The 17095-nt window shown below is 46.7% G+C and overlaps 1 protein-coding gene across 1 annotated transcript; it reads left to right on the forward strand.

The window, feature by feature from the left end:
* Positions 1-14353: 14353 nt before the first annotated feature.
* On the forward strand, positions 14354-15353 carry LOC110536274 (transcriptional and immune response regulator). The gene has a single exon (XM_021621973.2). It carries the CDS (start codon positions 14472-14474, stop codon positions 14775-14777), a length of 306 nt encoding a protein of 101 aa, XP_021477648.1. The 5' UTR covers positions 14354-14471; the 3' UTR covers positions 14778-15353.
* The last annotated feature ends 1742 nt before the right edge of the window (positions 15354-17095 follow it).

The following is a 17095-nucleotide window of genomic DNA, read 5'->3' on the forward strand; positions in this document are numbered from 1 at the left end:
CGATGGTATCAAAAGCAGCACTAAGGTCTAGGAGCACGAGGACAGATGCAAAGCCTCGGTCTGATTCCATTAAAAGGTCATTTACCACCTTCACAAGTGCAGTCTCAGTGCTATGATGGGGTCTAAAACCAGACTGAAGTATTTCGTATACATTGTTTGTCCTCAGGAAGGCAGTGAGTTGCTGCGCAACAGCCTTTTCTAATAATGTTTGAGAGGAATGGAAGATTCGATATAGGCCGATAGTTTTTTATATTTTCTGGGTCAAGGTTTGGCTTTTTCAAGAGAGGCTTTATTATGTGTAACTCTGTGTTGTCTGTTCACACTGCTATGCCTTATCTTGGCCAGGTCGCAGTTGCAAATGAGAACTTGTTCTTAACTAGCCTACCTGGTTAAATAAAGGTGAAATAAAAAAAATAAAAAAAAATTACTGCCACTTTTAGTGAGTTTGGTACACATCTGGTGGATAGAGAGCCGTTTATTATGTTCAACATAGGATGGCCAAGCACAGGAAGCAGCTCTTTCAGTAGTTTAGTTGGAATAGGGTCCAGTGTGCAGCTTGAAGGTTTAGAGGCCATGATTATTTTCAGCATTGTGTCAAGAGATATAGTACTAAAACACTTGAGTGTCTCTCTTGATCCTAGGTCCTGGCAGAGTTGTGCAGACTCAGGACAACTGAGCTTTGAAGGAATACGCAGATTTAAAGAGGAGTCCGTAATTTGCTTTCTAATAATCATGATCTTTTTCTCAAAGAAGTTCATTAATTTATAACTACTGAAGTGAAAGCCATCCTCTCTTGGGGAATGCTGCTTTTTAGTTAGCTTTGCGACAGTATGAAAAATACATTTCGGATTGTTCTTATTTTCCTCAATTAATTTGGAAAAATAGGATGATTGCGCAGCAGTAAGGGCTCTTCGATACTGCACGGTACTGTCTTTCCAAGCTAGTCGGAAGACTTCCAGTTTGGTGTGGCGCCGTTTACGTTCCAATTTTCTGGAAGCTTGCTTCAGAGCTCGGCTATTTTCTGTATACCAGGGAGCTAGTTTCTTATGAGAAATGTTTTTAGTTTTTAGGGGTGCAACTGCATCTAGGGTATAGCGCAAGATTAAATTGAGTTCCCCAGTTAGGTGGTTAACTGATTTTTGTCCTCTGGCGTCCTTGGGTAGACAGAGGGAGTCTGGAAGGACATCAAGGAATCTTTGTGTTGTCTGAATTTATAGCACAACTTTTGTTTTCCTTGGTTGGAGTCTGAGCAGATTATTTGTTGCAATTGCAAACGTAATAAAATGGTGGTCCGATAGTCCAGGATTATGAGGAAAAACATTAAGATCCAAAACATTTATTCCATGGGAAAAAACTAGGTCCAGAGTATGACTGTGACAGTGAGTAGGTTCAGACATGTTGGACAAAACCCACTGAGTCGATGATGGCTCCGAAAGCCTTTTGGAGTGAGTCTGTGGACTTTTCCATGTGAATATTAAAGTCACCAAAAATTAGAATATTATCTGCTATGACTACAAGGTCTGATAGGAATTCAGGGAACTCAATGAGGAACGCTGTATATGGCCCAGGAGGCCTGTAAACAGTAGCTATAAAAGGTGATTGAGTAGGCTGCATAGATTTCATGACTAGAAGCTCAAAAGACGATTTTTAATTTTTTTTTGTAAATTGAAATTTGCTATGGTAAATGTTAGCAACTCCGATTGCGGGATGCACGGGGGATATGGTCACTAGTGTAGCCAGTAGGTGAGGCCTTATTTAACACAGTAAATTCATCAGGCTTAAGCCATGTTTCAATCAGGCCAATCACATCAAGATTATGATCAGTGATTAGTTCATTGACTATAATTGCCTTTGAAGTTAGGGATCTAACATTAAGTAGCCCTATTTTGAGATGTGAGGTATCACGATCTCTTTCAATAATGACAGGAATGGAGGAGGTCTTTGTCCTAGTGAGATTGCTAAGGCGAACACCGCCATGTTTAGTTTTGCCCAACCTAGGTCGAGGCACAGACACGGTCTCAATGGGGATAGCTGAGCTGACTACACTGACTGTGCTAGTGGCAGATTCCACTATGCTGGCAGGCTGGCTAACAGCCGGCTGCCTGGCCTGCACCCTATAGATTACCACGTCCTGGTAATCCATCTGGCCCTGCGGCCTTGTGAATGTTGACCTGTTGGAAAGGTCCCAATTCTCATGCTTGAGTAAAAGTAAAAGATACCTTAATAGAAAATGACTCAAGTAAACGCCACACAGTAAAATGCTACTTGAGTAAAAGTCTAAAAGTACCCGGTTTAAAATGTACTTCAGTACAGTTGTGGAAAAAGTACTCAATTGTCATACTTTTGTAAAAGTAAGAAGTAAAAGTAAATGCTATACATCAAATTCCTTACATTAAGCAAACCAGACGGCACAATTTTTGTGTTTTTATTTATTTACGGAAAGCCAGAGGCACACTCATTTACAGTCCACCAGATCAGAGGCAGTAGGTATGACAACACGTTGTATTGATAGGTTCGTGAATGTGCCTGAGCAATCAAAATGCAACATAGTACTTTTGTGTGTCAGGGAAAATGTATGAGAGTTATTTTCTTTAGGAATGTAAAACTAATAAAGGAAAGTACAGATACCCCCAAAAACTACATAGTACTTTAAAGTATTTTATACCACTGCTAATCTGGAATGTCATCCTGACACCCCAGGTCCAACCCTGCAGTGACCTAATATGATGTTCCTGATCGTGTGTTGCCTTGATGCGTCTGGCTTTCAGACTGTCTGATTGGAGAGTGATGTGAAGACGGATGTGCCACGGACCTCGTGGAGGTCTTAATGCAGCCATTCATGATCAGGGGGAGAGGCGATTGGGCAGCGACCGATTTTGTGTAATGGTGCCTGGGCTTCATGTGTGGCAGAGATGCACAGTCATTTAATCTATGTGCTCAGGTCTGTCCCTGGAGTAAAGAAGGGAGGGAGAGGAGGTGGGAGGAAGAAAGAGGAAACACAAGCTCTATATGTGTAGCTCCGCGTGCTCTCTGCGTGCCAGTGCTGCCTCCAGAATCTCTGACCAATCTCGCCCATCTCTACCAGGCTCCCTAAAGGTTATGAAATTTATCCCAGAAAAAAAAGGAAAAGCTGATTTGTTTTTGTTTTCCCCCTCACAGATTTGTCATTGTAAACACAAAACATTTTCTGGTAAGCCTTCCACCGCTAGATGATTTACTAAGCCTATTTCCCATAACTGTAGGCAGATAGATTGGACCCCCAACTGAGGAGCTCCTCTCTGTAATAGGCTTTAAAAGTCAATCAAGCGTTTCTCTGTGGTTTTCGTGTTACCGTCAGGAGAGAAAACACACACACACACACCAGTTTAATATCCCTCTGCAGTGCTGGTGTTTACCATCCCAGGGCAGTTCAGCTGCAGTGCTTCCATGTTCCAGTGCCCTGTTCCATTCTGGGTTCTAGGGCCCTGTTCCGTGTTCCATCCCTCTGAGACCCTGCCAGACTGTCAGTCAGAAGCAGGAATGTGGCTGGTATGCCGGCCTTGTCTGGTTCATACTATGAGAAGCTAGCTGTCTGTTGCCATTGGAGAGGTGCCATGGGCAAGATCTGTTCAAAACACAGCCAGGGCCCATGGAGAGACACTTCCCATTAACTCTCATAAATGCCCTTTGTAATAAGGGGGTAATGGGTCCAGTAATCAACCTGTCATAGTTATGGGATGATTGCTGCCAGCACTACAGATTCCTCAAAGGGAATCAGACTTCCAAACAAGGGTGCTTTGAAGGTCATGTGTGCACATAAACACGCAGCTATGGGCTCTATGGTCAGCTGCTTGATCTGCTGTGCTCTATTTCCTGTTACATTCCATGAGTCACTATTTACTGGTCAGTGGTACTGTGCCCCAGTATATTTAATTTGGCTGTGAACAGATTTGCTTCCTTTGGAATTTTTAGCATAGTATAGTTTTGTACCACATAAATGGTTTTTTTTAATACTTTTTACTTTGATTTGTTCTTATAGGAATCAGTGGATTTATAATCCTCTTTTATTGTGGGTTATGAATAGCATTATATATTATTTCCATTATTGTCCAGCTGCAGGTCATTGATATCAGATGTCAGAGTTGACAGAGCAGTCAATACAGCTGTAGCATTTCGCTACACCCGAAATAAAATCTGGTAAATATTTGTATGTGACCAAAACTATTTTATTTTATTTTATTTGAAATCATCATGCCCTATATGATAAGAGAACTGTGCCAATCAGCAACAGAACAGAAGGGCAGAACTATGGCAACAATACAAAGAAAATGATATGTCAATGCAGTATCTTATATTATAAACTGGGTGGTTGAAGCCCTGAATGGTGATTGGCTGACACCCGTAGTATATAAGACCCTGTACCACGGTATGACAAAACATTTATTTGTACTTTTCTAATTACATTGGTAACCAGTTTATAATAGCCACAAGGCACCTCGGAGGTTTGTGATATGTTGCCAAAAAGGCTAAGAGCTGTGTCCTGCACTTCTCGTTGCCTCGTGAGTAAGAACAGCCCATAGCCATGGTATATTGGACATATACCACACCCACACCCCCCTCGGGCCTTATTGCATGAATAACTGTGCTCTTCTGAACGTCAGTAGCCTAGTAAACAACAGAGCTTGACGTACATATTGGACACATTTGTCAGCAGGGTAATACCCAATAACCCTGCCCTTTCCTGTTTGCTCTATCCGATACAGCCGGCTTCCCATTAGAAGGCTAACACTGAGTATTGGTTTTATGATCAATGCTTTCCTTCGTATCGAACAACCCAGGCTGAAAACACATTCAAATCTGCAGCCCGGCGGACATGTTATGTAACAGTCCAGTTGGACTGTCCTATGGGCTCTTGTCAAAAGAGATGCAGTAAATAGGGAATTGGGTGCCATTTGGGACACAGGCAGCGTCCCAGACTGCTCTGTGTGATAAAGGAGCACTAAGATTATACTGAAGAGTTTCAACGTCCCATTGCCTATATTGTTAATGAGTATAGGACATGGGCAAGTTATCTGGTTGGTTGACATCATGTGCCAAACTACAATGCATGAAATCATCCACTCCAGACACAGGGGAGTTGCAAGAATATCCTACAATGATACAAGTCAAACTCCAACTGTGTTAGAGTTAGGTAAGCCAAACATGCACAGACAGGATGGAGAAGACGTCAAATGAAAACAGTTCAGCTCATTGAAACCACTAGAAAGCTACTCATAACACTGGCCATAATATCAACATTATTGAATTTCTACTGATATTAGAGGAGATTGTGGTAATCGGTGGCACGATATGGTGTCATATGATGTGGCCGCGTTCAAGACATGGGGACAGAGGTAGCCGCGTTCAAGAAATGGGGACAGAGGTAGCCTCGTTCAAGACATGGGGACAGAGGTAGCCGCGTTCAAGACATGGGGACAGAGGTAGCCGCATTCAAGACATGGGGACAGAGGTAGCCGCATTCAAGACATGGGGACAGAGGTAGCTACAGAAAGACATGGGGACAGAGGTAGCTACAGAAAGACATGGGGACAGAGGTAGCTACAGAAAGACGTGGGGACAGAGGTAGCTACAGAAAGACATGGGGACAGAGGTAGCTACAGAAAGACATGGGGACAGAGGTAGCTACAGAAAGACATGGGGACAGAGGTAGCTACAGAGAGACATGGGGACAGAGGTAGCTACAGGAAGACATGGGGACAGAGGTAGTTACAGAGAGACATGGGACAGAGGTAGCTACAGAAAGACATGGGGACATGAGACAGAGGTAGCTACAGAAAGACATGGGGACATGGGACAGAGGTAACTACAGAAAGACATGGGGACAGAGGTAGCTACAGAAAGACATGGGGACATGGGACAGAGGTAGCTACAGAAAGACATGGGGATAGAGGTAGCTACAGAAAGACATGGGGATAGAGGTAGCTACAGAAATACATGGGGACAGAGGTAGCTACAGAAAGACATGGGGAAAGAGGTAGCTACAGAAAGACATGGGGACAGAGGTAGCATCAGAAAGATATGGGGACAGAGGTAGCTACAGAAAGACATGGGGACACGGGACAGAGGTAGCTACAGAAAGACATGGAGACAGGTAGCTACAGGAAGACATTGGGACAGAGGTAGCTACAGAAAGACATTGGGACAGAGGTAGCTACAGAAAGACATGGGGACAGAGGTAGCTACAGAAAGACATGGGGACAGAGGTAGCTACAGAAAGACGTGGGGACAGAGGTAGCTACAGAAAGACATGGGGACAGAGGTAGCTACAGAAAGACATGGGGACAGAGGTAGCTACAGAAAGACATGGGGACAGAGGTAGCTACAGAGAGACATGGGGACAGAGGTAGCTACAGGAAGACATGGGGACAGAGGTAGCTACAGAGAGACATGGGACAGAGGTAGCTACAGAAAGACATGGGGACATGGGACAGAGGTAGCTACAGAAAGACATGGGGACATGGGACAGAGGTAACTACAGAAAGACATGGGGACAGAGGTAGCTACAGAAAGACATGGGGACATGGGACAGAGGTAGCTACAGAAAGACATGGGGACAGAGGTAGCTACAGGAAGACATGGGGACAGAGGTAGCTACGGAAAGACATGGGGACAGAGGTAGCTACAGAAAGACATGGGGATAGAGGTAGCTACAGAAATACATGGGGACAGAGGTAGCTACAGAAAGACATGGGGACAGAGGTAGCATCAGAAAGACATGGGGACAGAGGTAGCTACAGAAAGACATGGGGACACGGGACAGAGGTAGCTACAGAAAGACATGGGGACAGAGGTAGCTACAGAAAGACATGGGGACAGAGGTAGCTACAGGAAGACATGGGGACAGAGGTAGCTACAGAGAGACATGGGGACATGGGACAGAGGTAGCTACAGAAAGAGATGGGGACAGGGGACAAAGGTACCTACAGAAAGACATGGGGACATGGGACAGAGGTAACTACAGAAAGACATGGGGACAGAGGTAGCTACAGAAAGACATGGGGACATGGGACAGAGGTAGCTACAGAAAGACATGGGGACAGAGGTAGCTACAGAAAGACATGGGGACATGGGACAGAGGTAGCTACAGGAAGACATGGGGACAGAGGTAGCTACAGAAAGACATGGGGACATGGGACAGAGGTAGCTACAGAAAGACATGGGGACAGAGGTAGCTACAGGACGACATGAGGACAGAGGTAGCTACGGGAAGACATGGGGACAGAGGTAGCTACGGAAAGACATGGGGACAGAGGTAGCTACAGAAAGACATGGGGACAGAGGTAGCTACAGAAAGACATGGGGACAGAGGTAGCTACAGAAAGACATGGGGACAGAGGTAGCTACAGAAAGACATTGGGACAGAGGTAGCTACAGGAAGACAAGGGGACAGAGGTAGCATCAGAAAGACATGGGGACAGAGGTAGCTACAGAAAGACATGGGGACATGGGACAGAGGTAGCTACAGAAAGACATGGGGACAGAGGTAGCTACAGGAAGACATTGGGACAGAGGTAGCTACAGAAAAGATGGGGACAGAGGTAGCTACAGAAAGACATGGGGACAGAGGTAGCTACAGGAAGACATGGGGACACAGGTAGCTACAGAAAGACATGGGGACAGAGGTAGCTACAGAAAGACGTGGGGACAGAGGTAGCTACAGAAAGACGTGGGGACACGGGACAGAGGTAGCTACGGAAAGACATGGGGACAGAGGTAGCTAGCTACAGAAAGACATGGGGACAGAGGTAGCTACAGAAAGACATGGGGACACAGGTAGCTACAGAAAGACATGGGGACAGAGGTAGCTACAGAAAGACGTGGGGACAGAGGTAGCTACAGAAAGACGTGGGGACACGGGACAGAGGTAGCTACAGAAAGACGTGGGGACACGGGACAGAGGTAGCTACGGAAAGACATGGGGACAGAGGTAGCTAGCTACAGAAAGACATGGGGACAGAGGTAGCTACAGAAAGACATGGGGACAGAGGTAGCTACAGAAAGACATGGGGACAGAGGTAGCTACAGAAAGACATGGGGACAGAGGTAGCTACAGAAAGACATGGGGACAGAGGTAGCTACAGGAAGACATAGGGACAGAGGTAGCTACAGGAAGACATAGGGACAGAGGTAGCTACAGGAAGACATGGTGACAGAAGTAGCTACAGAAAGACATGGGGACAGAGGTAGCTACAGAAAGACATGGGGACAGAGGTAGCTACAGAAAGACATGGGGACAGAGGTAGGTACAGAAAGACAAGGGGACAGAGGTAGCTACAGAAAGACATGGGGACAGAGGTAGCTACAGAAAGACATGGGGACAGAGGTAGCTACAGAAAGACATGGGGACAGGTAGCTACAGGAAGACATGGGGACAGATGTAGGTACAGAAAGACAAGGGGACAGAGGTAGCTACAGAAAGACATGGGGACAGAGGTAGCTACAGAAAGACATGGGGACAGAGGTAGCTACAGAAAGACATGGGGACAGAGGTAGCTACAGAAAGACATGGGGACAGAGGTAGTTACAGAAAGACATGTGGACAGAGGTAGACACAGAAAGACATGGGGTAGAGGTAGCTACAGAAAGACATGGGGACAGGGGACAGAGGTAGCTACAGAAAGACATGGGGACATGGGACAGAGGTAGCTACAGAAAGACATGGGGACAGAGGTAGCTACAGAAAGACATGGGGACAGAGGTAGCTACAGAAAGACATGGGGACAGAGGTAGCTACAGGAAGACATGGGGACAGAGGTAGCTACAGGAAGACATGGGGACAGATATAGCTACAGAAAGACATGGGGACAGAGGTAGCTACAGAAAGACATGGGGACAGAGGTAGCTACAGAAAGACATGGGGACAGAGGTAGCTACAGAAAGACATGGGGACAGAGGTAGCTACAGAAAGACACGTGGACAGAGGTAGACACAGAAAGACATGGGGACAGGGGACAGAGGTAGCTACAGAAAGACATGGGGACATGGGACAGAGAAAGCTACAGAAAGACATGGGGACAGGGGACAGAGGTAGCTACAGAAAGACATGGGGACATGGGACAGAGGTAGCTACAGAAAGACATGGGGACATGGGACAGAGGTAGCTACAGAAAGACATGGGGACAGGGGATAGAGGTAGCTACAGACAGACATGGGGACAGGGGATAGAGGTAGCTACAGACATTGAGATATGGCTAACTGTCACGGTCGTCCTCCTCTTCGTCTGAAGAGGAGAGGCGAGAAGGATCAGAGGACCAATATGCGGCGTGGTAAGTGTCCATGGTAAAATCTTTAATAAAGAAAGACTGAACACTATACAAACGAGTAACAAAAACAATAAACCAAATTCGACCGTGAAGCTACAAAATGAGACCTGTGCTGACACAAGCCACTAACATAGACAATCACCCACAAACAAACAGTGCAACCCAGGCTACCTAAGTATGATTCTCAATCAGAGACAACTAATGACACCTGCCTCTGATTGAGAACCATACTAGGCCGAAAACATAGAACTGCCCCAAAACATAGAAAAACAAACATAGACTGCCCACCCAACTCACGCCCTGACCATACTAAATAAATACAAAACAACAGAAATAAAGGTCAGAACGTGACAGTACCCCCCCCCCAAAGGTGCGGACTCCGGCCGCAAAACCTTGACCTATAGGGGAGGGTCTGGGTGGGCGCCTGTCCGCGGTGGCGGCTCTGGCGCGGGACGCGGACCCCACCTCATCATTGTCTTAGTCCGCCTTATTGTCCGCCTCCGTGGCTTTCTCAGCATGACCACCCCTCTCAATGACCCCACTGGACAGAGGGGCAGCTCGGGACAGAGGGGCAGCTGCTCGGGACAGAGGGGCAGCTGCTCGGGACAGAGGGGCTCCGGCAGCGGCGCCGGGCAGGCGGGGGGCTCCGGCAGCGGCGCCGGGCAGGCGGGGGGCTCCGGCAGCGGCGCCGGGCAGGCGGGAGGCTCCGGCAGAGGCGCCGGGCAGGCGGGAGGCTCCGGCAGAGGCGCCGAGCAGGCGGGAGGCTCCGGCAGAGGCGCCGGGCAGGCGGGAGGCTCCGGCAGAGGCGCCGGACAGGCGGGAGGCTCCGGCAGAGGCGCCGGACAGGCGGGAGGCTCCGGCAGAGGCGCCGGACAGGCGGGAGGCTCCGGCAGAGGCGCCGGACAGGCGGGAGGCTCCGGCAGAGGCGCCGGACAGGCGGGAGACTCCGGCAGCGGCGCCGGACAGGCGGGAGACTCCGGCAGCGGCGCCGGACAGGCGGGAGACTCCGGCAGCGGCGCCGGACAGGCGGGAGACTCCGGCAGCGGCGCCGGACAGACAGGACCACCTGCAGGGAGGAGACAGAGAGACAGCCTGGTGCGTGGGGCTGCCACAGGAACCACCAGGCTGGGGAGACCTTCAGGAGGCTTGGGGTTAGGAGGAGGCACCTGAAGGACTGGGCTGTGGGGGAGCACTGGAGCTCTGGTGCGCAACCTTGGCACCACTTCCCCAGGCTGGATAACCACTCTAGCCCGGACCCTCCAGAGTGCAGGCACAGGTTGAACCGGGCTGTGGGTAAGCACGGGAGATCTAGTGCTTACTACACGCACCTCTCCCTTAGGCTCCATTCCCACAGTCGCCCGGTACGAGCGGAGCGCAGGCAGAGGACGCACTGCACCCTCCCAGCGCCCCGGAGACACAGCACGCAGAGCCGGCGCAGGATACCCTGGACCAAAACTGCGTACCGGCGACCAGACCCGCTGAGCAGGCACCATACGTCCTGGCTCGATGCCCGCGCTCGCATGACACTCTCGGGGGGCTGTCCTATAGCGCACCGGGCTATGGACACGTACTGGCGACACCGTGCGCTTAACCGCATAACACGGTGCCTGACCAGTAACGCGCTGCTTATAATAAGCACGAGGAGTGAGCGCAGGTCTGCTACCTGGCTTAGCCTCACCCCTCGTGTGCCCCCCCAAAAAAAATGTTTGGGGCTGCCTCTCGTACCTGTCGCACTGCCCTGCTGCCTTTGCCAACCTCATTCTCCTGTAACCTTCCTTGCACTGCTCCATCGAATCCCAGGCGGGCTCCGGCACTCTCCCTGGGTCGATGGCCCATCTGTCTATCTCCTCCCAAGTTGTGTAGTCCTGTGAAGCCGGCCGCTGTTGTTGTTGCTGCCGCTGCTGCTGCTGCTGTCGTCGCTGTTTTCTACCACGCCGCTTGGTCCTTGGTCGGTGGGTGATTCTGTCACGGTCGTCCTCCTCTTCGTCTGAAGAGGAGAGGCGAGAAGGATCAGAGGACCAATATGCGGCGTGGTAAGTGTCCATGGTAAAATCTTTAATAAAGAAAGACTGAACACTATACAAACGAGTAACAAAAACAATAAACCAAATTCGACCGTGAAGCTACAAAATGAGACCTGTGCTGACACAAGCCACTAACATAGACAATCACCCACAAACAAACAGTGCAACCCAGGCTACCTAAGTATGATTCTCAATCAGAGACAACTAATGACACCTGCCTCTGATTGAGAACCATACTAGGCCGAAAACATAGAACTGCCCCAAAACATAGAAAAACAAACATAGACTGCCCACCCAACTCACACCCTGACCATACTAAATAAATACAAAACAACAGAAATAAAGGTCAGAACGTGACACTAACTATAATAAAGTGTTCTGCCAAGCCAGCGGAAACAGTTTATGTCTGTAGAAGGACTCTCCCCAGAGTGTCTCCACAGAGTTGACCCCAAGGAGAAGAATAATGATAAGACCTTTGACCCTCGGTACATTTAGCACTCTTTTGTTATTAATGTGGTTAATATGGAGACACTGTGTGTATGGGAGAACGGCCCAATCCACTGCACATCCATTTCCCCTCTGGCTGATCTGAGAGATCTCATTGTGTAGCGCTGGTCTGACTGTGTCTCTGCTCTGAACTACTTTATGTCATAAACACTACATTTTTGCTGACTCTGACAATCTGGAACCTGGCTAATATTCTGTGTCCTCTGTCATAACTGCCATGACAGCCAGGTATCCTGTGGCGAGACAGTATACAGACAGCCCTGTACAAAAACAGAGTGAATGAGGGGTTGTGTAGTGTGTAGGTTGAGGAATGAGTGTAGCTTGAGGGTTGAAGCTCTATGAACATTCACAGTGGGTATTTCCAGGATATGTGCCCTAGAGGTTTATGTATTCAGTGAAGTTTATATATTCCAACATCTCTTAAGGGGAACGCCTTTCTCTGGCTCTGTCCCACATGCACCCAATATTGTACACTACTTCTGACCAGTGCCCATTAGGAATAGGCTGCCATTTGGGACGTACGCTCTGTTATCAACAGCCATCAATCAGTATGGGGATGGGTTTCAGTTCACTCACCTCCAGCCCAGACAGACCTGCCAGTTGACAAACCTTCCCCGTGGTTTGGAAAACATAACGAAGGGTATTTATAGTGCTACTAGCTGGAATTATTGAATGTCACCTATATTCATCTTACAGTAAATAAAGTCAGAGCCATTTCAAGAAATTAGTGCCTTTTTCCAAGTTACAATACTCAAAAACATCTAATTAGTGGATTGACCCAGTAACATACAATACAACACTGTACTGGGGATTGTTTGGTTCACTATTTCCTGTGTTTGATTAACTGTTGATATGGACGGATGTGTAACTTGATGGTATGGGAGACGTAGACAGATGTATCCCTTGGGGGAAGGGAAACAGGACTCAACCAAGTATGTTTCAATACCTAACTTTCTACAATTATCCGTTGTAACTATAATACTGATGTACCCACCTTGGACCTGCTTAAATGCCAGTATCAAATGTCTACAATCGTTGAATGTTATGGTTAAAGTTTGACGCCATTCTGGGCCTGGGACACTCTGATAATGTACTGTATATGTGAGACGGTGATTTTGTAGCAGCTGATGTTGTGACTTCCTACAAGCCTCTTGAGCTGATGTTTACAGAACATTTGGACTGTCTGATTCATTTATAAATGCCTTCTCAGAGAAGGCCTGTTAGACATTTCTCTGGAGGTGTCTTCCTATTGCAACTTGTAATTAAACCAAAATGATTTTGATTGATTTGATCTATGTCTGTTCTCCTTTCTCTTCATCTAGTAATTCCCATTATGAACACTGATATTCATTTCATGCTCAACTGAAGGAATATTTTGAGTAATGTTCAGGATGCCTTTATTAAAGCTGATCAAGGTTTAATTTGGATATCTCCAGGAATGGATAGTGAATTGTAAGAGGATTATTACTCACTGTAGAAACAATTTGCCAACTGCCATAGCAAGTATCTTCAGAAAGACTGCATAGACTTTTTCTCTTCATTTAAAGTGAGACTGTCAGATCTCCTCAAGGAGATGTGGGTGTAGAGTCAGGCGCAGGAGAACCGAGTTCCAAAGAAAGGGCGTTTGATTTTCACAATCTCAAAAGAAAACCAACAGGACTCAGGCCTACAGTAAAATACACTGGATAAATCCCCCACTCAGACACAGTCCAAGGAAACCCACCATAGAACATGAGCTAAATAAAACGCACCCCAACCTCACTGACAGTTCAACGAAAATAATCCCGCACAAAACCCCAAAGGAAATGTGGAATTAAATAACCCCCATAATTAACCAAAGTGAAACCAGGTGAAACACAAAACAGACATAACCAAAAGAAAAGGAAAAGGGATCGGTGGCAGCTAGTAGACCGGCGACGACGACCGCCGAGCGCCGCCCGAACAGGAAGAGGAGCCCTTTTCAGTGGAAGTCGTGACAGAGACAGAGATATGAGAAGTGTGGGTTGAAAATGAAAAGACAATGAAGAAACAAGTGGGCCTAAACTATGGTCCTACTCAACCAAAGCACACTATCTCATCTAAACAGGGACTCTTGAACTATTATCAACAGGATATGATGCTTTTTTAGACATAGATGGAAATAACTATTTAAGTTATTCTGTACTATAATGACTCAACTAGCTACAGTGTGTGGCAATTGAGATCGACATTTCTTTACATGTCCTTTGTGGGAACAGATATGTGTTTACATGATATGTTAACATGTATTTACTGAACTTGTGACAACTGCCTTCTCAATACACAGTAGATATGGGCTACAGAACATTTGCACTCATCCTGCACCTCAGCAGGCTCTGCCTCTGCTGGATCATACATAATTACTGTTTCAGTCGGTTTGATGTGCGCACAGCAACAGTACAGAGGCGTTCCCTGCAGGAGGGTAGCACCCCCAGTGATGTCACTTCTGTAACTGGGGCTTGACAGCATGAGCGTCCCTAGCAGCCCTTTAAATATCGCAGGCGGCGCTCACAGTGCTCACTCACTCCAATCCCTAGCGCACGAGCGAGTAGTGTTCCCTCCCTCATACAACCCCAGTCAAAGAAGTTGCTGGACCAGCTAAAAAGAGAGAGCCAACAAGATGTCTAACTACGTTGTATCCTCCGACTCCCGCCGTGTCAGTCCATCGGTCCACGGGAACAAATTCGACACGGCGCACCGCAAGAAGGCCGTTCCCAACATATTCGAGAATGTCAACCAGGACGCACTGATGAGGCTGTTCCAGAAAACGGGGGACATGAAAGCGGAGGAGAGGGTGAGGAGCATCTTCTCCTTCGCCCAAGATCCAGCGGAGACAGCCAAAGCCCTGATGGCGCTCAAGCAGCGTAAGAAGGACAAGTTCCTCCAGATTGTAGGCATGGTTCGCCACATGCTGAAACTGCGTTGAACATTATCTTCTCGGCTCTACTGAACGAGTTGAATTGAAGTGCACTAGAATGACGCTGTGGTGGTTGGGCAGGTGACACCGACCTGTCACCTGGCAAGGAGAAGGAGAAGCAACGTCCTGGAATGGAGGAAGCCTAAATTCAAACCACTGTCTTCGAAGACAACAAAGTGTGACTATTCCACGAAGATGCGCTCCATGCGTAATAGCGGCATGCACTGGTTCGTATGGATACATCGTGCTGGAAGAAGAAAGGAGAGAATGGGAATACTGGGGGCTGTTGTCCCGAACAAAGAAACAGGGAGACATGACGCTCTCCCTGACTGACTATGCATTCTGTTGAATGCTCGGCTGTCAATGTGCACCTCATAGGTTCCTATTTGCTGGTGAATAATAACTGTAATAAGATAAACTGCCTGAAAATGCCTGTTCCTGTGAAAACACATGCCTTGTCTCTGTATCATTTTAACTTTGTGATACCACCAATTTATTTGTCAAAACATTTTATAGGACCACGATGACATGCATTTATGAAATGTCCTTTTGCAATTTCTTTAATAAATTATTAATGAAATATAACTTCTATTATCTTTGCTTTCATTTAGAATGACTGTTTGATATTGTTTGATACAAACTCTGAATGATCTCTGATAGGTATCTTTTCAGGTTAGATTGTAAATACACTGTCTTTTTTAGTATTATTAGTTTAAAATGGGCTTCATCCCTAATTCCATCAAGTTACACCTTTATACACTATAGATCTATTTTAGTTGTTTGAAAGGAGATATTCATTAGCACTTTAAAACGTATAATACTGCACACAGTTGTCTTGAAATGGGTTAACACAGTGTAGCGTAAACATCAGTGTTGCCCCTCTTCACCTGCAACCACCCTTACATCATTTATTGCCTCTCCAATGCCTCTTTTTTATTTATTTAACCTTTATATAATTTGGCAAGTCAGTTAAGAACACATTCTTATTTACAATGATGGCCTACACCAGCCAAACCCGGATGACGCTGGGCCAATTGTGCACCGCCCTATGGGACTCCGAATCACAGCCGGTTGTGATACAGACTGGATTTGAACCTGGATGTCTGTAGCACTGAGATAGCACTGAGTGCCTTAGACTGCGGCGCCACTCAGGAGCCCATAGATCCCCATGCAAACAGAACAAGAAGGAGTCTATCTTTTCATTACCATAAAATGATAATTATGATATCATTATTCGTTATCATATCAAATTATAAGTATTCATATTCATATTTATCATAAGAATATGATATAATAGCAAATGACAATGAATAAATGTCAAGTCATGTATTCTAGGAACTATAGCTAATTTCTCAGAAATTCTCTCATGATTTCACTTTCTCTCTGTCAATGTTGAAATAAAGGTGTTTCGGGGGAGGGGGGGGGGGGGGGGGGGGTAAAGTTACACATGGCTTGATGTGGTTAACCTTTATCAGGTTTCTCTCATGGGGCTTCCTCCAGACCAGTGCAAACCAGTTCTGCTGGGGAGGTTTTCTGCAGTGCACAGCAGTGTTTGTGTAAGGTGTATCTCAACATCCCCACGTTGCAGATACGAGCTTGTTTAAGTAGTATTACAGGGTTTAGGCCTGCTGCATTAGAGGTTATACAACACAATGCCTTTAACTGTCTCTCATCAGAGAGAATAGGAGACATAGTGTCAATATCACCTATTAAAATGTCTAATAACAGTTTCCATATTTTCACACAGTGTTTGGGTTTTTATCAGGTCTGTACTTTTGGTCAGGGTTTTGCTATGGGTTGGCTTAGCTGGAGCCAAGGGGATCAGCGAGTGGATGTCTGCTAATCTCATTGCTTTGATAGTCTCTCTGCCAGCTCAAACCAGTTCTGAGGCTAAGGGATGCATCACCTGACATCTGACTGTACCTGGCCTCTGCATGTGCCGCCCTCCTGCCACAGTGGGAACCGTAGACACAGGAAACCCTAGCCTGCGGGTGGAGATTTCTCAGGTGAATATCCACGTTTTTCAGGCATGCTGGCGCTAAGTCATCATAAAACACCTCTCTCTCAGTCTCTCACTCTCTTTCTGTCACCCACACACAAATGCACAGACGTAGCTGCTGTTAAAACTGTGAAGATCAAACACAACGTTTTGTTCCATAAACACAATAAAAAGGAAACTGTCCACCTCTGTTTCAAACAAAGTGTCTGACATTATTGGTATAGATTTAGATTTAGAGTCCATTTTTAGGGTTTTTGCATAACCAGTTGTTCCAGTTCGGTTGCTCTGTGTATCATCTCGCAGAGGACAGCATTGATTTCCCTCTTTT

The sequence above is a fragment of the Oncorhynchus mykiss genome, chromosome 11 (genome assembly GCF_013265735.2).
Source record: "Oncorhynchus mykiss isolate Arlee chromosome 11, USDA_OmykA_1.1, whole genome shotgun sequence".
NCBI lineage: Eukaryota > Metazoa > Chordata > Actinopteri > Salmoniformes > Salmonidae > Oncorhynchus > Oncorhynchus mykiss.